Raw genomic sequence first — 27697 nt, forward strand, 5'->3', positions numbered from 1 at the left:
AGGCTTTGTTTTGCTCTTCATTTTACCTACCTGTTGCTTATTTTTTACTTCTGATGAATAATGTAGTATATATATAATATGGTATAGTAATATGATATGCAATGTTATGAAAACCAATTAAAAAAAAAAACATAAAGCAAGAAAACAAACCCACACAACAATTTCCTCCTAATGATGGTTAACGTCCCCTGAAATTAAAAATATGTAATTCAAATTTGTTAACTAACTCTTTTTTTATCCATAAGAAACAGCTGAAGTGATTGATATTTAATCAACAAAGGTGATTAGGAATGGAAAGTCCAACAGCTTTGATGTATTAGTACATATTTACCACAGATTTGGTGAATACAATGTGCAGATATAAAGTCTGGGTTTCAACTGTAAATAAATCGTAGAAGATGCAAAAAGTGCGTGAGCTTGGATTGCTTGTGTTTATGGCACTCCCCCGCCCTGCTTGATCCCTGATATTTGTTCTTGACAGCTCTCATTCTTTTAGCATTTAGCAGCAGATTTACTTTTACGTTTCCATCTAAACATCTTCTCCAAGGTTCTATCCTTGTCTGATTCTGCCTAAGGTTGGGTCAGCCACGTGACTCGAGCATCCATCTGTTTTTCTGCAGATTCAGCCAAGTGCTTTGTTCACAACCAGTAGCATTTGAGAATAGCAACTACCGGATCAAAATGCCCAATTCGATAGAGTTTAGGATAGCGATTTTATTGTTTGCAATGGGTTTGTAATTTCAAAAGAAATATTTCAGATATCTAGAAGAGCTTTTTAGTTTATTTTCCACGCTTCATCACTTCTAATATATCAAACATCACTGATAATATCATTCTGTATTCTAATTTTAAGAATAATAAAATCATCACTAAGTTCTGATTTTCTTTAAAAAAGTACCTCTTTCATGATACTTTCCCTAGTTACAATGTTCTTGGGATATTAAAAATATTTAAAACATCTCAAAGAGCACTTTTTATTTAATGTCTACATTAAAATTTAGGATTAGTAACTCTTTGAAATGTAACAATTCAATCCGTGCTGCTATGTGCTATTATATGATCAGTCAGCTTGCCTATACTCTAAGCTTCTTTCTGAACTACAATACCCAGAGTTCCCTTCGCGCGTCAACAGCAACAGCAAGGATGTTGCGATATCGCAGGCAGCCAAAGATTGCTGTGGTTGCATAGATTAGACCGCTGGGTTGAAATCTCAGTGTAGTTATTGTGCATGTTAGACTCCGTGGTGACATACGTGCAGCAGATGTTTAGCAGGCGTTAGTTTCGTGTCAACTAGACGTTTGTCGGAGGCGCTGCGTCGCGTTAACGCTAACTAAAAAAAAAATCAGTTTTTATATATATATAAAAAAATGGAAGCAACCAAATAGCCGCACGGGTGATTCAGCTACGTCAAACGCGGCTACAGTGCATTTTTACCGAAGATGGAAGCAAAATTTCTGCTGACGAATACCGAAGACATCATCTTCAGAGGATAACCTTACACAAAATGTCATAACGCGTAAGTAGCTAGCAACTTAGCTAGCTTGGTAATGGCTGGCCGAGATGGAGGCGATGGACCTATTTTTTTCATCAGCAGCCGAGCACGAACAGCTGGATGGCTTGTGAAAGAAACACTTTCTCCGGAGATGCTTTAACCTCCCGGGTGGTGTAATTCACTTGCATAACCCTGCTAGTCGCAACCGCTCCACTAGCGAAAGGGAAAATTTCCACCTCAAAATCAAACAAATCTCTCAACATCATGATAACTGACAAAGGCTACATGTTTTAAAACGGACTTGACAAGTTTACTATTATTTGAGCCGCGTTGTAGATTATATATCAGTGCAATAACGAGCCTTTGATAAGGAAAACAGCTCATCGTTTTTGCTGTGTGTGAACGTGAAGCCAAAAAAATACGCCTTGCTCCTGTCGTTTTTTTGACAACATGAGGAAGTTCTTTGATTCTCGCCGGGAGTTGGTCAGCTCCGGGCCCGGTTCTGGAGGAGGTGGCAGCTCCGGGTCCAGTCATGCAGGCGGAAATTTCATCGGGAGAGGCTTCACTGTCGGGCGACACCAAGTCACTGTGGAGGAGATCATTGCTGAAGGTGAGAAGCCCACCTGATGACGTCATTTTTAAGTTTGCACGCTCAGCTGCCAGATGATGTTGAGGATGACTCTCAGCTACAACCACACCACAGTTCAGTGTTGCCAGATAGAGTCGAGATCCCTGCTGGAGAGTCTGTTAAAAACCGCCACATCACACAAAAATCCACCCAGTCAATATGTTGTTACAGTATATTTACTGTTTGAACATGAACACACATCAGTACAAGCCAAGGTAATTTAACAATATGTGGCAAAATGCAACAATCCAACAAAAATCTTCCCAGACTTCCCAGCAAAATCAGAATGAAAACCGCCCAATCTGGCAACACTGACCACAGTTTAGCTCAATGTCTTCAAAAAATGCTGAGTTGTAGCTGTTTTTGTGTAGATTAGCTCTGGTGGCCATTGAATTAGTCAACTGGCCCCAAAATTTAATAACATCCAATGATTGCTTCCTGAAAGTTTCATTAAAATCCCTCCAATGGTTCATGACATATTATGCTAACACACAATTGACTCCAAGAAGTAAATGAGGAAAGTTTCACACGCTTGGATTGACTCTCGGCTACTGTCACACCAAATTTTAGCTCATTAACTAAACATTTATAGTTATCTTTGTGTTCAAGGGTGCTTTTCTTGAACGACGCTGGCTCCAAAAGTTAATAAGTTGTCAATGTCTATCTAACAATGACTTTCTGAGTGTTTCATTGAAATTGGTTCACCGCTGTACGAGATATTTTGCTAACGGTACAGACGTGTACAAAAGCATTATTTCCTTTTTGTCTTAATAATAATAATGCTTGTCAAATTGTAGGACGGACGACTCGCATCCAATAAAGCATAATTGTCAATACATAAATAATATAGTAATTGTACAAAATACATTGTTGGAGTGACTTAATCCTGCAGTTTAGTTGCTGAGCTTGGACACTTTATTTAATGGTATGTTCATGTGTTTTTCTGAACCAAAGTCAGGGTAATTCCAGTATTTTCTGATCCTAATCACTTGCATCTTGCTGCCACTTAAAAAATAATTCAAACTGAGTGCCCAAGTAATTAAACAGTTTATTAGAATTCATGCATCAGTATCTAATGCACACCCTCCTCCCCGTCCCTAGACGTTCCTCCCAGACTTACAGTGCCACTCTGCCGTACCGTTGTATTATTAGATGTCCAGTTGATTGTGCAGTAAAAGCTGTCTGATGCTGATGATGCTGTCACAGTTAAACACAGCAGAGTGAATTTGTTATCTGAGCTGCACCAGCAGATGGTTAGGCCTCACTGTAGGCCTCTACGTAAACCCTCCAGCAATGGCATGACTAATAGATAATGCTAAGGCAGCACCATGTGGTCCTGATTGTCTGTACTCATGTAAACTATGAAGATGGACACTAACGGGTTCTGAGGTAATGAGGCAGAAAAGATCAAAATAAAAAAAAGCATGCCTGCTAAAAGGCTAAAATAGCGATGGCTTTTTAATCATGGAAGAGCAGCGTGTCTGTTGTACATCTGATTGACAGTTGTGTTTTTTCTTTTTTCCTTGCAGGTGGTTTCGCAATCGTGTTTCTCGTGAAAACAAATCAAGGGGTTCGTTGTGCGCTGAAGAGGATGTACGTCAACAACGAGCATGATCTGCAGGTGTGCAACAGGGAGATTCAGATTATGGTGAGTTGCTGAGATTAAACGGTTGATGTCTGGGTGCTGTTGTGGTTTTGTTGGGTAGCACCATGCATGAAGACCTCTGCAAAACCAAAGTATTTGGAAGGAAACCTACACATGCAACACGCCTTACTGAACACAGACACTGACTTTTAGGACAAATTCAGTTTGTGTCAGCGTTGTTTTCATATTACTCTAATACTGTGTGAAGAGGTTTTGTTGTTTTGGTATTGTTTTTTTAATGGTTTAATACATATTTAAATATCTACCTAGCTATTGATATGTATTTGTAGACATTATATATATAAAAACTACTACTTGTACTACTATTCCTACTTTGCTGTTTTTCACTTATGGCGAGGCTTCAGGGTACGAATCCCTCACGATAAACGAGGGACTACTGTACTTGTGTAAAGTAAATCTTTGACTTTATTTTTTTTTTTTACTTGGCAATGCTGAAGAATAAAGCAAATGTATTAATGCTTTTATAAACAGGAATACTATACTACAAAATCCTGCCTGAAACTGCAAATATTTAGTGATGTTAAAAAGTTCATCATTATTTCTGCGTTACAGTTTACACACAGTGCTCTGCCTTCTTTGTGTTAAGGAACACACGGGAAGGAAGGAGGCAATTGGTGTTCAAATTAAAAACAAGGCAGATTGTATCATTTGACAAACACTCAACAAGATCTTGCACATTGTTGACCCTGTTTTGCCTTTTTAACCTCTTTCTCTTTCTCCCCCTCCTGGTCTCTGTTTGCTCTCACTCCTCACACAGACAGTGTTTCACTTTAGCTGCAATGTTTGACATTTTTCTTTCATTACCTAACACATTTCAGATGGAGCTTTCCATTGCAGCGCCCTCTGCAGGGGATAACCTCACACTGCACCTCCCAGCTTCAACCATTCAAATTCTAGTGTTCTTATTCTTGCAGAAAGATCTTGTCGGTCACAAGAATATTGTTGGTTATCTGGACTCCAGTGTCACAGCAATGGGATCCAGGGATGTATGGGAGGTTCTCATTCTGATGGACTACTGCAAGGGTGAGCGCTGAATGCACAGGGATGTGGCTGCCACCAAGAAGGGTGACTAACGTCAGAAGTATGTGAATATTTGCTCTGCTGGGTGTTTCTTTTACAGGAGGGCAGGTGGTCAATCTGATGAATCAGAGGCTGCAGACTGGCTTCACAGAGTCTGAGGTGCTTCAGATCTTCTGTGACACCTGTGATGCTGTATCTCGTTTGCACCAGCGAAAGTCGCCAATCGTCCACAGAGACCTAAAGGTGACGTACACGATGACAGATGAAGTTGAGCCTCCTGATTTTTTTTTAAGCTCAGCAAGTGTGAAAACCTTGAATCCAGTGACCATCAGCTGTTTTTGCTTCAGCTTTCTGAACGTATATGTGTAAATGCTCGATAATGCAATCACTGCACTGTGATGTCATCCAGTCTAATTGTGTTCACTCAGCAGTCTTGCCTACCATAGATCTCCCTGCTGAGCTCTCTTTTGAAAAATTCTGATTAGTTTGTTCGCGTGTGAGAGGAAGCTGTGTTTAATTATTCATTGAGTTAATAGGAGAGGAGAATATAACTTATTGTAATGCTTGACATAACCTCACCTTCTGAAAAAAGAGCTGTGTAGCTACAATGATTTGCACTCACAGTTTAATAGTTTTGATCCATATGGAGGGAAGCGTAACTTAATTCAGGTAATTTGATCTTGGATGTGTTTTTTTCAGAGGTGGTGCTAATCAGTGCTTAATTGTCTTCAACCACACAGCTCATTTGGTCTGTGTGTAATAGTTCTTGTATATCTGCAGGTGGAGAACATCCTTTTGCACGACAAAGGTCATTATGTGCTGTGTGACTTTGGCAGCGCCACAAACAAATTTCAGAACCCGCAGATTGAAGGAGTGGCCACGGTGGAGGAAGAGATCAAAAAGTTTGTGCCTCTTTTTTCCAGTTTTTTATTTATTAGCACTTATTTTAGGTAATATGATATTTTTTTTAAACTGGTTTATTTATTCCAATCCAATGTAAGATGTCCGCCATAAACAGCTAACCTTAGAAAATACAAAAATGGCTACATTTCATGCAGTTTTATAGATACTGAGTTCTAACTTGTGGTTGTAGCTGAGAGTAATAAACTCTGTGCACTATTGCACAAGCTCATTGTTTTTAATAATATTTGATGGTGGCAAGCAATATACATTCCTTCAAGGAGTACTGTATTTGCCACCGTACACGTCGCATCACCGTATAAGTTGCATCAGTCCAAATATGTCTAATAAAGTGGAAAAAACAAAAGTCGCTTCTATTACGCGTCACCGCTGACCACCCAGAAACGTGGGCTGGTGTAGTGCTAAAAATCGATTGGCTGCCAAATGTCAGCAGCGGGAGCGTGCATGGGCGGACTTTAACAAGAATTTAACAAGATTAACACTTAAAAACAATTATTTGTTTGCTCGACATTACAGCAGAGCTGTGTCTCACTCTAACTTTTCCTCAATAAATGCACTTTGATGGTAAAATCAGCTGTATTTCAAAAGCCTATATGCGGAACTAGGAGCGTGCATGGGAGGACTCGCTGTGCATTTCGAAATTTAACAAGATAATGACATAAAAACATTTATTTGTTTGCTCGGCTTTATAACAAACTTGTGTCTCAGTTGAACTTTTACTTAATAAATGCACTTTAATGGTCAAATCAGCTGCATTTCGCCGGGGCAGCGCAGCGAAATGAAGCTGATTTGATGTTTGCTCGAGGCGAGCTGGACGACACTGGCAGAGTATGGCAAGCCGATTGTGTCATTAATACCCACTTTTACCTATTACATGACACAACGACATGCCATACTACTTGATTGCCATCTAATGGCTGAAAATGGTAGTGTTCAATATTTTCATTCAGAATGAATGAAAACGGTCATACCTGAGACAAAAATTGTTTTATAAATATGGGAACAAAATCCATAAATAAGTCGCTTCGGCATATAAGTTGCAGGGCATGCAAATTATGCAAAACTTATAGGCCGAAAAATACGGTATTTGTACTTTAAGAATGTAGTACTTTGTGTAAAGTTTTTTTATGTAGAACCTCAGTAAAATATGCATCTTTCTCACTACTTTGTTGATCTTTTCTTACTATCTTGTTTCAGATACACAACTTTATCGTATCGTTCTCCAGAAATGGTAAACCTTTACAATAACAAGATTATCACCACAAAGGCTGATGTCTGGGTGAGTGATATGACAAACCTGTAATTCACAGACTGTCATTAATGAAACGGATCTTCAAGCGATGATCATTTAAAGCTAGCTGACCTTTTAGGTGCCGATATCTATGATTTTAATGTGAACTGTTGAAATTTGATGTAATTTTTTGGTGGGGCGAGGTGTTTCTTGTGATGGTCTGTTTCTTCTTTTCTCCTCTTCTCCTCTTTGACTGGGTTTGCATGCGGTTTTTCCTCTCCAGGCGCTGGGCTGTTTGCTGTACAAGTTGTGCTTCTTCACTCTCCCCTTTGGTGAAAGCCAGGTGGCCATCTGTGATGGCAGTTTCACCATTCCAGATAATTCTCGTTACTCTTATGACCTTCACTGCCTCATTCGTTAGTACCTATTTGTGTCAACATTCACCTTTTTTTGTTGTGTTTTGCCATTCTATTGCTGTTGTCAGAGATCTTGATGCTTAATTTCTCCATAATGTTTTTCAGGGTACATGCTGGACCCAGACCCGGACAACAGGCCCGACATCTATCAGGTGTCCCACTTTGCTTTTAAACTAGCTCAGCGGACTTGTCCTGTTCAGAATGTGAAGGTCAGTGTTTCTTAACTCGAGAAGCATCAACTAACATTTTTATTTGCTTCATTTTATCTCATCAAAAGTTGATTTTATTCTTGGAATTAGCTGGGACGTATTTACCTAACCTACATGTCTGTTGTAACAATCTGAGAAGAAAATCCAGACAGATTCATCAAATACAAATGGAAAAAAAAAGACATTTTGCCACAATAATAGAAGATTTAAAGTCCTTAACTGATCATTTTGTCTTGTAAAAGTCTCATGTAGATTTTCTTGTTAGTTATTTTTACTTTTTCTTTACCAGAATTCTCCAATTCCTTCCAAACTTCCTGAGCCAATCACAGCGAGTGAGGCTGCAGCAGCAAAGAAGAGCCAAACTAAACCAAGGCAAGCATGACCTCCCTCCTCCTTCATGTATTTAAAGTTGTTATAATGCTACATTTTGTAGAGCTAATTGCTTAAAGCTAAACGGGGTGGAAAGGCAGTACACTGGTTAAAGATGTTGCCTCTCGGTGAGAAGGTTTGCAGGATCGCCTTCTGTCCTGAGACCTTCTGAGCAGCCTTTCTCCAGCTACACTCGTTTCCTCCCACAGACCAAAAACATGCATGTTAGGCTGATTGGTAACTCTAAATTGTCCCTAGGTGTGAGTGAGAGAGTGAATGTTTGTTTGTCTCGTTTGTCTCTATGTGGCCCTGTGATGGACTTGCGACCCGTCCAGGGTGTACCCCGCCCCTCGCACAGTGATTGCTGGACATGGGCACCAGCGACCCCCGTGACCCAAAATGGAATAAACGGGTAAAGAAAATGGATGGATGGTAACTAAATTGTCCATAGTTGTGGGTAAAAGTATGAGTGGTCGTTTTTCTCTTTGTGCCCCTGTGATGGAATTGTGACCTGTCCAGTGTGTACTCCGCCTCTTGCACAGTAACTGTTGGAGGTAGTTACCAGCTTTCCCACAACACAAAATGAAAAGGGAGTAAAGAAAATGGATGATATTACTCTGACACTCCTTAAACATTCATGTTTGATTAACAAGAAGTGCAACTTCCTCCTTTTTGTTGTCAGACTGACTGATCCTATTCCCACCACTGAAACCTCCATCACCCCTCGTCAGAGGCCCAAAGCGGTGCACACTCAGCCTGCTGCTGGCATCCTCCCCATCCAGCCTGCTGCTCTCACCCCTCGCAAACGAGCGAATGTCCCTGGTGGTGTTGCTCAGCCTTTGGGTATGTACGGCACTCTGTCACCATTCTCCTGTCTTTTTAATTAAAACTATGTTCATAAATGAGTCTCTCAAAACCTCTGTGCATATTGAGTGCACCAATTCTCTGCAGGAACAGATCAAGCATGCAGGTTGAGACACAAGCAGATTAAAGCAATCTAACCATAGTTCCAAAGTGATGTGATTTTTTAAAAATATTATTATTCTTGCTCGTCCTGCATCACTGCTTCAAGTGATGTCATTTTTTTCTGTTTTATTAATACATTACTTTGAGGTATGAGTTTGTAACAGATTATCTTTAGTACATTTGAATGATACAGATTTAAATATAGTCAATGCAAATCTACCAATTTATGCTGTCTCATATAAAACTGTATTGAAATGAAATCATGTCTATGCTGTTGTGCTTTGTTTGACATCCTGCAGGAGTCAGCTTAGACCTCTCCCAGCCAGCTGCAGCGCTCCAGTCACAGAAGGGCTGGACGTCAGCGCAGCCTCTCATCCACACACAAAACAATACAAGTCAAGCTGCAGCTTCACAGAAACAGGTACACACAGTCATTTAAATGAGTCTTTTGCAAATTCTTACATATTTTGTGTTGCAGTGGTTGCTTTGACTTTGATCTGATGAACATGGTCAGCTGCGGCAGGCTGTTGTAACATATAATCCAACCACACTCCTATTTCTAATTATTTCTTTACATATCAGTGATTCCTTCTAGTCAAACTGATCTAGTAGGAAAATTTAAATTAACAATATTAATAAAGTATTATTCATTTATTAAGTATAGTTCAAAACCACCACAGTTTATTAGGGTTAACAGAATTTTGCAGTGATAAAAAAATTATTTGAAAAAATCAAAGCAACTGTTATCATTTATTTGACAGGTGGAATATGTATTTCAGTATCAAAAGTTTTGGTCCTCCCAGTCAGCAGTTAGCAGACTAGTAGTTTAGATAAGCCCTCGATTGTTATTTATTTTTATTTTTTTTACTTTTTCTGTCTGTTGGACCTTCAGCCACAGAACTCTACAAAAATATTCTTCTAATCTAAAACAAATAATGTGACTACTTAGAATATTGGGGAAAATTAAGAATTTTGGCCCAGATAAACTTTTGCTCTTTCTTACTAATCTTGATTTTTTTTTTTTTCAGTTTCACATTAAAAATCAGAATTGCACACCATCAAGCTCTCAATAATTGATATAGCCGTGCCCTCTCATGCACACCGAGGGACAATTTAAAGTTACCAATCAGCCTAACATGCAGGTTTTTGGTCTGTGAGAGAAAACCGGAGTACCTGAAAGAACACACATGCACAGAGAGAATCTGCATACTCCATCCAGAAAGGTCCCCGGCTTGGATTTCATCTGGCAACCTTCTTGCTGAGAGACAGTAACTCTACCAACTGAGCCACCGTGCCACTTATAATAAAACTACATTTTCTGTAATACCATTGTAACTTGATAATTTCCCAACAACTGATGTCTGAAATTGCTAGTTGTAGTGTCAAAACTGGATATCTACATCATCTTAATATTTTCATCTATATTCAAAATTACAATTTATATGTAAATGTATTTTTTGTAAAAAAAAAAACAAAAAAACAATTTTTTAGATATTTACAGTACTCAAGACAGGAAGAATATACTTCTGAATATCTGTAGCTGAAAGTCCAACCCATATGTATGAAAAATAAGCTCAATTGTTCTGGGTAAAATTATGCTCGAAATATCTAAAATGTTAAATTTGACCAGAAGAATAAATCATAAAAGAATGATTTTAACTTATTTTCTAACGAATAAATGATAAACAGGTTTACCATACCTGTCAGGGCTACAGGCTTAGGGAATCTGTAAATGTTCTTAATTTTTCTGTTTCAACGTTCCTGCTGCAGTTGGATCAAAATTACCCACGAGGTCTCAGTTGATTCCTCCTGCATTGATTTGAAACGGTTATAGTTGAAAAATAAAATTGCAGCTATTGCTTTTTTTTTAGAACAGACTTTGCCTCATATACAGTATTTGTGTCTGACTGTGCAGCCAGCTGCTGCTGCTGGAGGAGAGACGGCAGCATCACAAGTAGTTCAAGCCGATGCCGCACCGCAAGCACAGCCAGCATCCCAGCAGCAGACCACACCTCCCTCTGTAGTCGGCTCCACTTCCCAGCAGGCCGCACAGACTCCGTCCAGCCCCGCCCCACCTCAGCGCCCGGCGCGTCGCAAGCAGACAAACCAGGCTCAGCAGCCAGACACTCAGCCTTCTCCCAGCAAACCGGCGTCTGGTCAGCCGGCAGTAGCTCCACAGCAGGAGATCGTTCAACCATCAGCCCAAACTCGGCCTGCTTCCAATGAGATCAACCAAATATCATCCCAGATAGTAAGAGCCCCCCCCCCCCCCCCTTCAAACACCTGAACACACAGGAGCGCTGTGGAGCTACCAATTGTATTTTTTGTCCTCTTTTATATATATTTTTATTCTGCCTTCTTGTTCTATCTTCTTGATCAGACTCCACCTGAGACTCCAAAGACAAGTGAAGAACGAGGTGAACCGAGTGAAGCGCTAGTTCCGGTCAACGACTCCTCACAGCCGCTGCAAGGAGACGACGGAAGTGCTGCTGTCAGTCAGTAAGTTTTTCATCTTTGTTTTACGCATCCAGACCTACGTAAGAAAAGTCATGTTATGTAAAAAAAAAATTAAAGACTTCCCTTTTTACCATGACCTCTGCCTTTGTTGCGTTCATGAGATAGTTGTGTTTGTAATTCATCTTGTAGATTACCAACATCTCCACAAAGCCAGTCGGTTCAGCCCAACCTTTGTGATGCAGCACAAGACCAAAGCACAGCTGCATCCACTGTTCACACCTCTGCTGGTGCTGCCAACACCTCCACACAGCCAGCGTGGAACCCGTTCGACGACGATGACTTCTCCAACCTCGCTGCTGAAGGGTTCAAAACTGATGACAAAAAGACGACTGGTAATGCTCGTTTTTATTTTTTTCATATGAAATATTTTGAGGTTCGTTGATGTTAGATTATGAAGACGATTCTGCTATTACCTTATTGTTATACCATTAAAATAGGGGAGAGATACAGCAATGATTGGTACATCAAAAAATCCAAATCTGTTCACTATTTTCAAAAAAAGATGAACAGTTGTGACTGATAAGATGGATTTTTTTTTGGTACTAGATTTACTGTCAGATTCAGAGGCAGCATCACCTGAAGAGCTAATACCAGGTCTGCAGGCCTCATCCATGGAAGATGCAGCTCAAGAAACAGGTATGCTACTTTAAAAAAAAACTACATTCAACAAATCAGGAGTTTTTGTTTTCTTCTTCGTGTCTGTAGGGCTGAAAGCAACAACAGTTTCATTTTTAGAGTGCTCCAGTACAAGACAGGAAAATATGAATCTTTTAACTGTCAACTTTTCTTCATCGTGCTCGTTAAATGCAACACGTCAGAAATTAAGGCCGAAATGAAGCAAGTTTGCCTGCCAGTGTTGTGTGTGAATTTGTGTATTGAAATTAAACTTTTGTTAAAGCACAGTAAGCTTTTAAAGTTCAATTTTAAATAATCTCTATAAAGGTTTAAATGGTAAAAGTAGTTTATGTTTAATTTAAAACCAGCTGAAAAGGACAATATTGCTTATCTAAACGAGGTAAATCCATTCACTTTCTTGGCCTGCTTTTCATGCAGGGTGGCGGGAGAAGCTTGTGCCTATTTCCTGCGGTAACTGTGCGAGATGCAGCTACACGCTGGACAACATTTTTAGCTTTTTTTCACACTGATCCTGAATCATTCATGGATTTCTCTGCTTCTTGTGTCTCAGCTGAAAGACCAGCTGCTTTTGGGGACTCGGGAGCCTCACTGCTGGTTGTCCCAGATCCTTTCCATGCCCTCGAACTGTCAGACACTCCAGGTAAATATCCGGCTCTGCTCATCAGTTCTGTACACATGCATGTATAGTATTCTCTTTAGGTCGTTGCACACATTTTGTACTTTTACTTTTAGGGTTTCTACGACTGCAGGGATCTCTTGTAAAAGTTTTTGATTTTATATGATGTTTCTAAGGTTTAAAATGTATTTGAATAATAGAACTGCTGCCTGATTTATTTAGTATCTCCTATTTAGATGGGAGGGAAACAGATTTTCCATTTGTTTTCATTTCAGTAGATGATTTTAAAATGACTACTGTATTTTTCACCCTATAAATTGCAGTTTTTTGCAACTTAAACGCCGAAGCGACATATTTATGGATATTTCCTATATTTATAAACTAATTTCTGGCTGAGATATGACAGTTTTCATTCATTCTGACTGAAAATATTGAACACTACACTTTTCAGCTGCTGGATTGTACTTGAGTAGTGTGGCATGCCGTTGTATCATGTAATACGTAAAAGTGGCTATTAATGACACAATCAGCTTGCCATTGACTGCCAACCTCGTCTGCCTGGAAAAACCATCAAATCAGCTTCATTTCTCTGCACCGCCCCGGTGAAATGCAGCTGATTTGACCGTCAAAGTGCATTTATTAAGTAAAAGTTCAACTGAGACACACCTTTACTATAAAGTCCAGCAAACAAATAATTGTTTTAGGTGCTTATCTTGTTAAATTATTGTTAAAGTCCTCCCAGCAACATATTTATGGATTTTATCACTTTATTAGCCATATTTGGACTGATGCGACTTATTAGTTGGTGCAAAGTGTACGGTGGAAAGTACTATACTCTTATATGAATCTGCATCTGTCTGGATTGTAATGTGTATAACAGATTAAGAACATTAAAGAACCTTGTCGAGTGCCTTCCCAAAAATATGGCTACTACTATTCTGATATTTTGAGCAAAGAGTTATTTGAAATTAAAGTAACTTGTTCAAAGTTTGTTTTGAATCCGCACAGACGGTTTAAGATGCAAAGTTTGCTTTTTTTAAAACATTACAAAATTGAAGTAATAAAGTAACATCTGAGTTTGTGATTAAAAAAATATGAAATCGTCCTCTGGAGTAAATATATACTGTTTTAGAACATGTTTTTATCATCACATTAAGTGGATGGTAAAGTTGAAAATTCACATAAAACTGCCAACAAATGATTCAGTGAGGCTTTAGGAACACACAGATCTTGTTTTCTGAAAGTATGAAATAGCAAGTTATCTAAATCTGATATTGCACAAGCGTAGTAAAAACTTTCAGTTTTTGTTCTCAAGAAGATGTTGAAAATTGTGTTTTAATAAAAGCGTGATTTAAAATGAACATGATGGAAATACATAAAAAATGGAAAATGCTAGTAATCAACTTCTACCACTGCTGTGAAAGTTTCTTCATTTTGAACGCTTTTTAAACTTCAGTCATGTGTAAACAGGGTAACACCTTGTTTTCCGTTGGTGAATCTGTTTTTATTCACCTTTTCCTTCATTCTTTCTGGCTCTTAGAGAAGCTGATCGAAGGACTGAAATCTCCCGACACGTCTTCACTCCTGCTTCCTGATCTGCTGTCGTTGTCCGATCCTTTTGGTGAATCTGTGCAGTCCGTGAAAGGTACGCATTATATGTTCCAATATCAAATAAAGGTTTATAAAAACAAAGAACAGAAGCTTTCACGGTTTTGGATCCTGTAGAGCCCATCTTAAAAATATTGTAAATTCTTTCAGGGGCAGTTTGGCTTTTGTTTTTATGTTCAGACAGAAACATTAATAATGTGCTGAGCAGACGATCAATGCAGAGAGTTAAAGTACAAAAACAAAACTACTTTTATATTAACTAAATGTTTTTTTTTTTAATTAAAAAGTGGTTGTTTATGGACATTTAGGACATTGTCCTGCTGTATTTTGGACATTTTGTAATTGATGAACAAAAAGAAGGTTGCTTAATTTCCTTTAAAGCACATACAAGTTGCAGCATATAATTCAGAGAATTTAGAGAAAGCTACATAACTAATAATATAATATTTGGTTTCTCCTGGCCTGACTCAGACCCCCTCGCTGCAGACGACTCTCTGCTGAGCTGCTCTCTGATCTCCAGTCCACCTCCTCCTGCAGGCAGCACCACTTCCTCTGTCTCGTCTGCTCCCACCTCCGCCACCTCTGCTTTGGATGATTTTAGCTTGTTGTCCGGAGACTCAGTGCAGCCTAAAGGAGGTAAGCTGTAGGAATCCTACTGGAGAAGCTCCTCGTCTTAATCACACACGTATATTTGACCAGCTGCTCTGAGATGAATGTTCTATAAACACTTGTTTTCCTCCAGTGGCTGGGTCTAGCTTTCAGTGTCTGCAGATGGAAGACTCCTTGTTCTGGTCACTGGAAAAGGAAGTAGCAATTAATCAAAAGAAAAAGCTGCAACAGTTTACAAGCTCTTGGTTTCGGGGGGAAAAGTAAAGGCGACACACGAACCAAAGTATAAAAAATGTTTTTGTATTCTGAAGATGGATTTCTCTGTGCTTGTAACCTGATCAAATGAGATGGTAAACGTCTAAATTACAGGCTTGTCCTCTGTGTCCTCATTGTCTCCAGCCAGTTTTGGGAGGCCACGTGAACTGTAACAGAAGCGGCTGTAAATCTAACAGGCACAGGCTGTCCTTTTCTTAAACAGAGGTCATTATTATGTGCTTCCTTAAGCAATGCAGTTTAGCCTCTATTCTGCATGTTAAAGTACAGAGCAGGCCGTCTTTTACCGTTTGGAAAATATATAGGAGAGAAACGTGCAGAAAATCCGATTCAGTGTGCAAATATTTTCTCAGACCGCAGTTGTCTGGCTTCCTGGAACCATCTGCTCAGTCTCTGAGAAAACACTGGTCTCGCTGCAAATTTTTAATCGGCATCAACCAACTAAGTCAGGTTAGACTGATAAATTATAGTATTCGGTAGGGATGCACGATATTGGATTTTTGGCCGATATGTTAAAACTTATTTGGCCAATATCGATATTTTATATATTTTCCTTTGTCAGAACATAGCCCTTTTATTTAGGCTTATTTGCTACAAAAATTGTGTAACAGCTGTAAGAGCTGGTGACATATTCAGTAACAGCCATGCATAGCACTTTAACTTCTATTAAATGAAAAGTGTTAAATGTTATTTATTAGCATTAGTCACCTGCGTTGCTGTCTCACTTGTGGAGGCTTGTTCCAGGTTCCTAGCTGCAGTGTGGGATCCTCTGCACTCTTGTGCATGAAGGACAGACTTTAAGTTAAAAGTTTTTGTCTATCCATTCTTGTGCCGTACTAATCATGCTATCGGGGCTAACACGACGTCCAAATGTCTGTGGTAAAACTCACCCAAGTGCTATCAGCTATTAGCTTCTCAATGACGTCGGAAATGACGGCTTGTAACTCGGGTAAGGCTACGTCAGGAAAACATCACCGTCTGGGGACGATGTAGCAAGGCTCAACGTTGTCCAAAAATCTTCAGACTCCGACATCCTCACCAACGAAACAAAACTTCCACACCGCCGACATTTTGAATTTTCCTCTCCACCGTGAGATCAGGTAGACGCACGTGACGTCATCACGTTGTGCTGCCGCTGCAGGTGTCCTTGTCACTGGGTTGTCATACAAAAACAGCGTCTTTTATATCAGTATTATTTTGATGGAATGACCAATATTTAACTTTAATGCTAATATCGGCCGATACCATGCCGGTAATATCGTGCATCCCTACTATTCGGATAAAATATTTCAAAGATGTATCAACCATTTAAACATTAAAAGATGAAATATATATGTATCTAAAGTCTCTAATTGTTTTTTTTAAACTCAGGACAACAGGAAAATAATCTGCAAACCTGCAAATTGTGACACAGAAATTGTTTTATGTTGACATTCCATCAACTGGCATCCCAGTTCATTACCGTCCTTTGATCTGAGAGGTTCACTTGAGAAGTATTTGTGAGGAACAAGGTCATCCTTCACAGAGTGTCAGATATGTCATCTTTAGAAAACGGTCGATTGGACAGTTTCGATTTTGCTCCAGATTCAGACTTTTAACTACAGGATATCGTCAGAGGCATTTAAATCCTCATCTTCTGTTTATTTTCATACTTTTAAAAAATTTAGATATTAAAATAGTATATTGATTAAAGTGTTTTCTGCGCTGACTGGATTCATCCATCCAACTGAAAGCTGCACAGCGGTTAAGTCATAGGTCCTTTGCTGGTGAACAATAATTGTTTTACTGCTGCTGACTCTGCCAAGCTTAAATCACTACCTCATGCTCACATGCTGAATTCAGATAATCACTGTTAACCTCTTCTCTAATATAGTTCAGGCAGGTTCTGTGCGACCGGAGAAGCAGACGCGTAGAAATAATCGATTTATGAACATTTCTAAATCATCTGAGAGGAAGATAAAGGATTTATTCATCATGTTGTCAAAGAAAAATGTAGAAGCATCAATGTAGGAATGAAATAATAAAATCAGTTGTTTTAATTGCTCTCCTCTCCTAACTTGAACCAAACCTTTTTTGATTGCCTCTGCAGACTCGTCTCTTCTGATCTCAGACTTTGAGGCCCAACAGACGAGTGCAGGAGCCGCCACGGAGGATGAGTTTGACCCTATTCCTGTCACAGGGCGCAAAAATTCCCAAGGTATGTCTTTAAATCTTCTCAAAGGTGGGTCCAGAACAGCTGCCTTGATTTTTCCTAAACCAAAAATCTAATGGCTCAGATTAGAAATTTAAGAAGTGATTTATTTGTGCTTGAAAAGTTGTAGCATCAAATGGGTCAATTCTTTCATTTTCAACCTTTTTTCTCTCTCTTTGACTGCTTTGTTTGCTCTTTGTGACTCCTCTGCTCCTCTCCTCTGTTTGTCCGTACTCGTCCCCCTGCCCTCCCGCCTCTCCCCTTGTCTTTCTGTGTGCTTTCTGTTTTCGGCCAGTTTCAGGAGGCCACTCGCGCAGTAACAGTGGCGGCTCTGAATCCAGCCTGCCCAGCTTGGCTCGCTCCCTGCTGCTGGTGGACCAGCTCATCGACTTGTAGACGGCCCCCCCTCCCCCCCGTAGAAGCTGTAACACTGGATAATAGTCTGGCATAGCATAACAGCAGTCAACACTGTTGTCATGGCTAACTTCCTGCACCTGCCCCCCCCCCCCCTGACTGTCATCTTCATTACATTAGCATCTGTCACCTTTCAGCGCCTCTTCATTCCTGCTTTCCGCCTCATCCATAGCATTATCTGCCTTCTCTCATCTCGTCCTCGCTTCCTCTTAGTTGTAGCCTCCACGCATCATGTATTTCCCATCGAGAAAACAGTGGCAAATTCACCGTCACCATCTGTTCTGCAGTTTGTTTTTCTGTCAATCAGGAGAAAACTATATCAATTTGAAGAATACCGCATTATGTCTAACAGCATACAAGAAAAGATCATTGTTGTAATGTATAATAGACATAGTTCTAAGTGGTTGTAGTAATCGTGCACAAGTGAAATTGTTGTTGTTTGCCTTTTTTTTTTCTCCCCAAAATTATTTGCACATTTTAAGGGGGAAAAAAAACTAAAATAATTAATAACCATTCATTAAAAGGACATTTGTTTGTATTAGCATAGCAGAAACTTCTTTGAAACTTAAAATATAAATTTTAATGCTTCATTTGCACAGACGCTTAAAGGTTATCCCTTATCAGAGCTATAGAACAAAATATCTTTACTGAAATAAAGCTGCTATAGATTAAAATCAACATGGAGGTGAGTCACAATCTGGAAGCAGAACAGCCATTACACGATGCTGAAGTGCCATAAAGTTGTCCGAGAAGCAAACGGGTTCAGAAAGTGGAGCTGCAAAACAACAATCCAGTCATATGGTGTGAAAAACACGTGTCTTTTAGGCCTATTGTCAACTGCAGGTGAAATTATTTTCCTATTTATTTAAATCAAATCAAGCTGAAAGTTGTGTTGGAATACAGTGATAAATCAAGGTAATTTAGACATGTTGATAGCAGCGTGCCATATCAGTAAATAATACATAAAATCATGAAAACAATTTGATATAGTAGTAGTTTTGGGGAACAGCAGAAGAACAGTAGCATTTATGTACAGACAGAACACTCATGACTACTCAAGCCACTTATTGGCGGTAACAGAAATCCCATTAAATTGATATTTTTCACAGATTTCCTTTTATTACACCCCACACATTAATACATGTATTTGTGTAATTCCTCCTACATTCCTCATATTTGTTTACTCCTTGTGTAAATAGATATCTGCAACGACTCCTGCAGCCTCTGATCCAGATATTAAGTCATTGTCATACAGCTTTACTTGTGGAAGACATGTTTCTTTACTTGTGAATTTGGTGTACGTTTTATATATATATATATATATATATATATATAAACACACACGTATGACGTTGTTTTCCTGTTAATATATGTTAATATGAATAGAGTGTTAGAGAATGAATGTAAAAAATAAATATTAGTCTATATTAAAAATTAATGATTCTTAACATCATAATTGTTCAAGAATATTGAAGAGTAACTATAAATATTTCATTCCTCTGTGCGGAGTTGTGTGCTAAAGTTTTATTTTATTTTTCTTCTTGGTTATATTTACTCATTCACTGTTGGAACATAATAATGTATAGATGATAAATCTAGTCTAACCTGAAAGATTAGGTGTAATCCCGTGTCTTATTCCAGCCCTTGTGAAAAGATAAGTGACGTTAATGTTTGTTTACATGGACTAATGAAGGATTATATTTTTATTCAGATTAGTCTTTTAGTGAAGCGGGAGATTATCTTTTGAAATTCCGTCTGTTTTAATTTGAATTTGTGCTTTTTAAGGATTTCATCGACCCGGCCCTGTCTGGTGATCACAGGATTCATATCAAAAAGCATGGGGGTGTTGTTGAACGTTAACGTTCCCGTGCGTTAGTGTACAGTGTTATGAAAAGCGCGCGTGTGTGGAGTCTGAATCGGTGAATGTGTTTTTCATTTGTCTACTTGTGGTGTCGTTTGATGCAAATCTGGAAGTGGTCAGTTTGTCATTAAATCTCTGAAAGCACAGGTTCTCCCTTATCCCCTCCTAAATTCTCTCAGGTGGTCAGAGCTGCACGTGCAGCGACCTGACTTACTGCGCTCCAGTCTCTGTCCTCTAGATATCTGTCTTTATTCTACCAGTTTACAGAATTGTCTGGTATTTAATGTGTGAGGGGCTCTGAAAAGTGCCGGTGTGTCTGGTTTGATTATCACACAGCAGCGTTAGAAACACTATCCAAGTGTAGAACAGTAATAGATGTTTTAAAGGAAGGTGTCATGGCTAACGAAGAAAAGCTACTTTCATCCGCAGTTATCCATGTTCTTTTCTAAACAGGACATGATAAAGCACACCAAACGTTTTGGAGTGAGAGCTTACTAATAACAGATGGTATCTTGAAGTAATCCGAATTTAGTTTTTTTTAATTTTGGTGCTGGCAAAGTGACAAAAGCTTGATGGGTGTTGGCTAACTGTGTTTTAACTACCTATGTGCAATATCAAACAGATTGCAGTTAGCATTTGAGCGGCTAATGTCAACGTTGGAGAGATTACACAGATCTTAAAACAATGTTTTGATCATTTGAACTGGGGTTCTGTGGCAAGGTTCAGAACAATAAATATCTTACCTGTTTTGGATGACTTTTTTTTGGAGCAAAACAGTCCAGTTATGACAATTTAGATGAGCCAACAGCTGGTCTGAACAGAAATGAGACCAAAGTGGATTGCTTTGATCTTGAAACATATTTAATCTAAAACAGTTTAAAGTGCTTTGACAAACACTATTTTATAAGTCCTCACTGTCAGTTTTGTAATCTTTGGGTATGTACATAAAATTTGGGAAGTCTGGGGCAATTCTGGCAGAATTACTGTAACATTTCTGCTGAAATAACAGCTTAATATCAAATTGATCGTGGTGTAAAAGTTTCTAAAATAACTTTCAAGATTTTTTTGGATCTGCAACTTACTTTGGTTTTGTTCCTCTTAGTCTCTGACTAGCATTAGCATTTCCAAACTGTGGTTGTATAAAGGGCTATCTACAACAGGTAAGATATTAATTGACCACAACCTTTTTTATCAACTCCGCTTGAAAATTTTTGAACTATTGCTTTAAAGTCCAGAATAGTGCCAAAAGCATTGAAAGCACTTTGTGATGTACTCAAATGTTCTTTCATCAGGTTGGTGATATTATTATTACATATTAGCACGTTTATTTTAGCTCTACCAATCTGCCCCCAAACACAGTTTTGAGTAGCGGGCTCAACCCAAATGATAAATTATAATGATTTTTGGTGAAAACCTGACATTGGAAGCCATTTACACAGCCTCTGTTGTATTTGCTGCAGTCGCTGCATGTCTAAAGGAAGGATTCTGTTCCTCTGTTTACGATCCTTCCTCTGAACAGCTCAGTCGTTCGCAGTTACTGTTTGAACCTATGCAACTCCCGAGCTTTCTCCCCGTAAACGTTAGTGTGCTGTTATAATCACAAGCTAACTTAGAGAAATAACTGATGTGGAACAGAAGCCCCGTTTTCTTTTTCTGTTATCTTGCCAAAAAATAAAAGCTAACGATATGAGACTATGAAGTGTTTTTGAGATGCGCTTGTCATTATGGCCCATACCTGCGTCAGAGCTGTGATACAGTGTGCTCCTATTTTTGTGAGATTACTTAAGAATTATTAAGGGATGGCAAATAAAGTACAAATGTGAATGTCAACATGTGGAGTTTTTATTTTTTATTTTTTCAAACACCACGAGGTGCAACTTAAACATGGTAATGATGACTGTTTTACATAAAACTCCTGTTAAAATGTTTAATTTATTGTGGTTCACAAGTTATTTCTAAAATATTTTAAACTACTTTGTTTTGGGCGGACGAAAATTGTAATTTTTTAATAATGGCTTCTCTTAAAAAATGAAGATTAAGTCATTTAAAGTTAAATTTTAGAATATTTCTAAACATTTAATTAACTGCCATCCATTTTCTGTGCCTGATCTTATTAAATTTGAACTGGGGTAAATTTAAAAAAAAAAAGATTTGCTGTCTGAATTCATTTTAGGTTTGGGCATAAGTCATAGTATTACAAGAATAAAGTCGTATCACAAGTCATAATATTTGAATAAAGTCATATTACAAGAATATTATAATAATATATAGTATTACTAGAATACATTTGTAAAATTACAATAATAAAGTCTTGGAATTACAAGAATAAAGTTGTACAAGAATGATGTTGAAATATGAGAATAAAGTTGTAATATTACGTGAATAAAGTCATAATATTACGAGAATAAATTTGTAGTATTATGACAATAAAGTCATAGCATTACAAGAATAAAGACGTACAAGAATAATGTTGAAATATTACGAGAATAAAGTCGTAATATTATAAGAATAAAGTTGTAAGATTACTTGAATAAAGTCATAATATTATGAGAATTAAGTTGTAGTATTATGACAAAGCCATAGCATTACAAGAATAGACGTACAAGAATAATGTTGAAATATTACGAGAATAAAGTTATAGTATTACGAGAATAAAGTTGTAATATTACGTGAATAAAGTCGTAATATTACAAGAATAACATTTTAATTTTACGAGAATAATGTAATTTACGAGAATAAAGTTGTAGTATTATGACAATAAAGCCATAGCATTACAAGAATAGACGTACAAGAATAATGTTGAAATATTACAAGAATAAAGTCGTAGTATTACAACAAAAAGGTCTTAATATTACGAGAATAAAGTAATAATATTACGAGAATAAAGTCATAATATTACGAGATTAGTCATACAAGAATATTGTTGAAATATTACGAGAATAAAGTCGTACAAGAATGTCAAAATACGAGAATAAAGTTGTAATATTACAAGAATAAAGTTGTAACATTATCCGAACTCCCAACACGAAAGAGCAATCTTACAACTGCATTAAATGTGGATGGGGTCATAATTCACAAACAGTGACCCAAAAGTGATCGCAGACACAGGACATATGAGTTTATTCTCGTAATACTACGACTTTATTCTCGTAATACTATGACTTTATTCACGTAAATTTCAACTTTATTCTCGTAATATTACGACTATACTCATAATTTTATGACTTTTTTTCGTAATGTAATTTTTTTTCTTAGCGTGGCCTTAATAGTCCGTCGTATCCTCCAGACTTAAGAGGAAAAGAAAAATCTGTGCTTTTATGAGCAAACAGTGCAAAAGACAGAATTTGTGACAATGTGGGCACGTTAACTGCACATGGCATGATAAACTTACTGGAAAAATGGCAAACCACATCCGCAGCATTCCTCTGCAGTAATAGAGTCTGTCTGCAGAACAGACTTGACACCAACAGAAAACACATGTAGCTTCATAAAACAAAGTAAAATATGTTTTTATCTGGTGATCAGAGGACGATCTACCTGAGGAGGGAAAAATCCCATATGTTCAAAATTCAATCGCTGTTTTCCTATTTTTCTAATTCCTAATATAAAGTAGGAATATTTTTCTTTTTGGCTGAGCATTTAATTTTTTTCACTGAGTATTTATTATGAACAAATGTGTCGGATGAGAAAGATTTCAAGAGAGACAAAGTTAAAAATATGTAAAACACAACTGCATTTTCTGCTTGGACAGAGCTGCAAGGCTGCTCAGGTAAGAACAAACATCAACTTTATGTTCGTTCATATTTCCATCCTTTTTAATCACTTCTTTGGCTCAAACTTTAAAGTTCCCTATTGATCCTCTCAGTCACTGCCATGTTTATTATTGCTCATCTCGGTGAAATAGTTATTTAACTGTCAGTGTCTGATTTCATGTAATGAAACTCACCAAGTCATCACTGGATGAACAACTGATTAACTTTTGGAGTCAACCCAGTCAAAGATGGCTGGTGCAGCTAATCAACCTCAACAAATACAAATTTTTGGCCACAATTCTGACAGTTTTTCAGATACTGAGCTAAACTTTGGTGTAGTAGCTGAGAGTTCTCCCCAATTTATACTTTAAGAACTATCAGATTGCACGTCTCTGTTGAGAACTTTGGCATGCAAAGTGGCTAGCTTCAAAGCATGCTGCTTTTTCATTTATTCCTAAAATACCCAGCTAAGCCTGGTTTTTAAACAATTCTTCCATCAGATTTAAATAAAAAAAAAATTAAATCCCTTTCACTGATAGTTTAAGCTTACTGATTTTTTTAAGATCATTGCATGAAGGTGCAACTCTGCCACTTGTTTTGCCACGGAAACATAAGAATAATCTATTTGTGTTATCAGTTTTGTTTAAAACTTTTTGTTAATTTTTACAATTTTAGTTTTTACGATCAGATAGCGGGCAGCACGGTGGCACAACTGGTAGAGCTGCTGCCTCTCAGCGAGCAGGTTACCATGGTTCAAATCCCAGTCCGGGGAACTCTCTGGGTGGAGTTTGCATGTTCTCTCTGTGCATGTGTGGGTTTTCTCTGGGTACTCCAGTTTCCTCCCACAGACCAAAATCAAGCATGTTAGGCTGACTGGTAACTAAGTCTAGGCCTGTCACGATAACAAATTTTGCTGGGCGATTAATTGTCTCAGAAATGATTGCGATAAACGATAATATTGTTTGAAATTTGACAATAATTGGTCATTATTGACAAATTTAAGAAGAAATGTTGGTTAATATGTTTTGCGTGTAGTGCCTTATTTTGACCACCGGATGGCAGTATAAGATTGAACCGAAGGATGGATAGTGAGGGAGCGAGCAGTGTGTCTCTTTAAGAAAAATGAGAGGGAGGCCTCTTGACATGACATGGGTTGTCTCCTTCCTTTATTTGGTTCTCAAAATGGTGGACGCTCGGTATGGTTTGAGCTCTTTAACATAGTCACACAAAACTTTTTAAAAAATCAGTAAACAAGTTCTCAGCTTCTCTTTGCAGAGAAAAACAACTTTTTAGACGAAGGCACAGGTTTCAACTGTGAATTTTGGAGCTTTGACAAGACGGAGGTTTTTCCCAAGGTCGGCCTGTTAGCTTAGCTTGTAGCTTAGCTTCTCAGCTTAGCTGCTTTTAACAATCAAAAAATGTGATTTTTGGATGGTTAAAATGGATTTTAAAGAGAAAGGGAGGGGTCAGTGAAGAGCACCAGAGTTGAGCCTTTTGTCATCTTCAGTAGAAAGAGACAAAAACGATAAAGCCAATAAATGAAAATGAGGTTGATAACTTTTATTTATCACGCGATTAATTGATTTATTTTTTATCGCGACAGGCCTGTCTAACTCTAAATTGTCTCTAGGTGTGAGTGAGAGGGTGAGTGGTTGTTGTCTCTATGTGGACTTGCAACCTGTCCAGGGTGTACCCCGCCTCTGATGATAGCTGGACATGGGCACCAGTGACCCCCACAACCCAAAAAGGAAAGAAGCATGTAAATATAATGAATGAATGGATGGATGGATGGACGATCAGATAACAGTCTCTCATCATTCTTCCTTTTTTGTTTCCACACACAGACCTGCAGAGGGAGCTCAGCACTAACAAACAGCGAGCCACTGCAGCTGTGCAACTCCTCAGTGAGGAGAAATCAAAGCCGAGGATCCAGCAGAGTGCCGCCGCATGTGCTGTTAACAACACAGACAGAATGCTGTCGGATGAATGGGGCATTCAGCACCGCCCTTTACAAACTTATTGCACCGGTCATCATTTCATCCCTGACAACTACAATCCCCAGTTCCTGCCTCCCAGTAGTTCAGTGATATCTGATGTCTTCCAGCTGGTGCCTTTTAAACCACCAGGAAACGACAGCAGAATGGCACTCAGCAACTCTGGTTCTGCGGCTCAGAAACCTGCTGAGACGGCTGATGTTTTCCTCCAGACGCCATTTGGAAAAAGGCAGGAAACCAGCAAAGCTGCTCCCACTGATGTGCACATATTTAAGCCCAGTGCACGGCAGCTCCACAACAGCAAGCAGCACCCCCTCAATGCCTGGGCAGCTCCTCTGCACACAGAGACTCCTCTGCTCCAGCAACCCATGGCGGTGCACCGGGTCGTCTCCAGGGTTGGTCAGCAGGCCGCTGTGGGCTCCGTGGCAGTGGGGCCTCTGCGTTCTTGGACTATAGTGGGAAAAACTCTCAATGACCCGTTCAATGCGGCACCTTTTCAGCCAAGATGGTCTAAAGGGAAACCATAATTGTCTTAAAACTTTCTTTAGAAAGTGCCTTATTGGAGCTTTTTACACAAACAAAGAAGCCAAAGACTAGTTCAGTAGCAGTATTACTTAAATCCCAAATGTAGATTCACCTTTAATAACGTTACTAAAGATGTTATATTTAAGGTTCTACCTCAGTCATGTCATCAGCTTTCAGTGTCTGTGGTCATCATATCAAATCAGAATTAAACAGTAGATGCAGGAATTTTATAAGCCTATATAAAAAAATGCTTTTATAAAACTATTTCTGTGCATTATACTGGAAAATATGAGTAGCTTTGGTTTAAAATTGCTTATAAATTCATGCCCTTTTTAAATATTTTGTTTACATTTACTTGCATATTGTGCTTTTATCATCCTTTTCTCAGCATTCATTATTAGTGAGAGTTAGCATTTTACTGCAAGCCATATAAATTGTTTAAAGAAGAACAGCCTCTCAGTAATAAATGCACTTTTCATTATAAAATCCTCCTAGAATCCCAAATGGCTGTTTAAAAAAAGAGCTGAATGTAATCGGTAATCTCGAACAGCTGTATTTCTCCAGAGGAACGTAGAGTTTTATTATGACTTACTGTTTTATCATGGAGTGTTTTGCTTTTGTATTAGGATTTAAAATTATGTATCAGAATTTTTATTTCTTTGTATTTAGCAACATTTTGTTAATTGTACCTCCTTATTCCAGGTCATATTCTGTCAGGTGCAATTCTGGATCTGTACACTGTATTATCTGGTTATTATTGCTGGATAAAAATAGAATTTACTGATGAAAATTAAATGGTTAATTAGAATTATTTTTCTGGTCCTTGCTTTAAGTATTAAAGTTTTTATTTTATTTTTTTCCCCCCCAGTACAAAATCTTGGTGCACTCTGGTTCTGTCTTTGCTCTGACTATGTTAGCTCATCAGTTGGGTCAAATAACCTTTTTATTCTCCAAACTGAGGCTGCTCGAAGAGCTATCTACAACAGGTAAGATACTGTTTATAACTGACCTGATGGACCATATAAAAGGAGTTGTGTTTTGAAAGTCCCTTATCTTTATGGGTTAAATAAGTAGATGTTTCAGTTTGTGCTCTAAAGCTGAATGACGTTGCACAAGTAGCTGCTTGTCTTTTGTAAAATACAGTTTGGGCAAACAGTAGTGCCTTTCCATTCAACATTTTTGGATTAACTTTCTCTTAAACTAATTAAAAAATGCAAAAGTAAAATGGAAAATAAGGTTGATCCAAAATCAAGAATACCCCTTTTAATTGTTAGAGCCTATAAATACCCAGCATGCAGTCTGCTGCCAAAAAAACTTGGAAGGTCATTTGAGTGTGTTTAAGATGAGGTGGAGCCATGTCTTTTATAACGGCTTAAGGTAAAAAAAAAAAGGTAAAATAAAAAATAGATTAAGATCCATCATTTTAAGGGGACTGCATGGAAAATAAAAAGCAAGTCAGATTCTGAGCAGTTTTCTTGAAGTAAATGGATCCGTTTGAATGGAAATTGATAAAGCTATAGATTTAAATGTAAATTTGCATGCGTCTGCCAAAATAAAAGCATCAAAATACCAGAAAAGGCGGACTCCTGGCCCTCTGGACTTTTTACAGTTTCATTACAGCTGAATTTTAGTCATGTCTACAGCTGTTTTTTACAACTGCTTTGTTTCTGGAAGTTTTCTCAAACCCACAAAACTGCAGCTTAGACTGTCTTTTTAAACATTTCCAAATGTAAAGTAAATATTAACCAGAAACGTGGAAAATGGGATTTTTTTTAAGGTCTGA

General features: G+C 38.2%; 2 protein-coding genes across 2 annotated transcripts; both read left to right on the forward strand.

The window, feature by feature from the left end:
• The first annotated feature begins 1126 nt into the window (after nt 1-1126).
• Nucleotides 1127-19032, forward strand: aak1b (AP2 associated kinase 1b). The gene is made up of 20 exons (XM_037692157.1): nt 1127-2102; nt 3650-3768; nt 4701-4809; nt 4907-5049; nt 5587-5708; nt 6925-7006; nt 7242-7374; nt 7480-7583; nt 7873-7955; nt 8635-8795; nt 9218-9339; nt 10834-11169; nt 11299-11417; nt 11565-11767; nt 11982-12071; nt 12622-12711; nt 14228-14332; nt 14767-14931; nt 17267-17374; nt 17664-19032. The coding sequence occupies exons 1-20, from the start codon at nt 1943-1945 to the stop codon at nt 17762-17764; spliced, it is 2655 nt and encodes an 884-aa protein (XP_037548085.1). The 5' UTR covers nt 1127-1942; the 3' UTR covers nt 17765-19032.
• LOC119424543 lies at nt 18462-25916 on the forward strand. Its single transcript, XM_037692029.1, has 2 exons — nt 18462-18467; nt 25203-25916. The coding sequence occupies exons 1-2, from the start codon at nt 18462-18464 to the stop codon at nt 25914-25916; spliced, it is 720 nt and encodes a 239-aa protein (XP_037547957.1).
• Nucleotides 25917-27697: the final 1781 nt, after the last annotated feature.

The sequence above is a fragment of the Nematolebias whitei genome, chromosome 18 (genome assembly GCF_014905685.2).
Source record: "Nematolebias whitei isolate Nwh7 chromosome 18, NemWhi1, whole genome shotgun sequence".
NCBI lineage: Eukaryota > Metazoa > Chordata > Actinopteri > Cyprinodontiformes > Rivulidae > Nematolebias > Nematolebias whitei.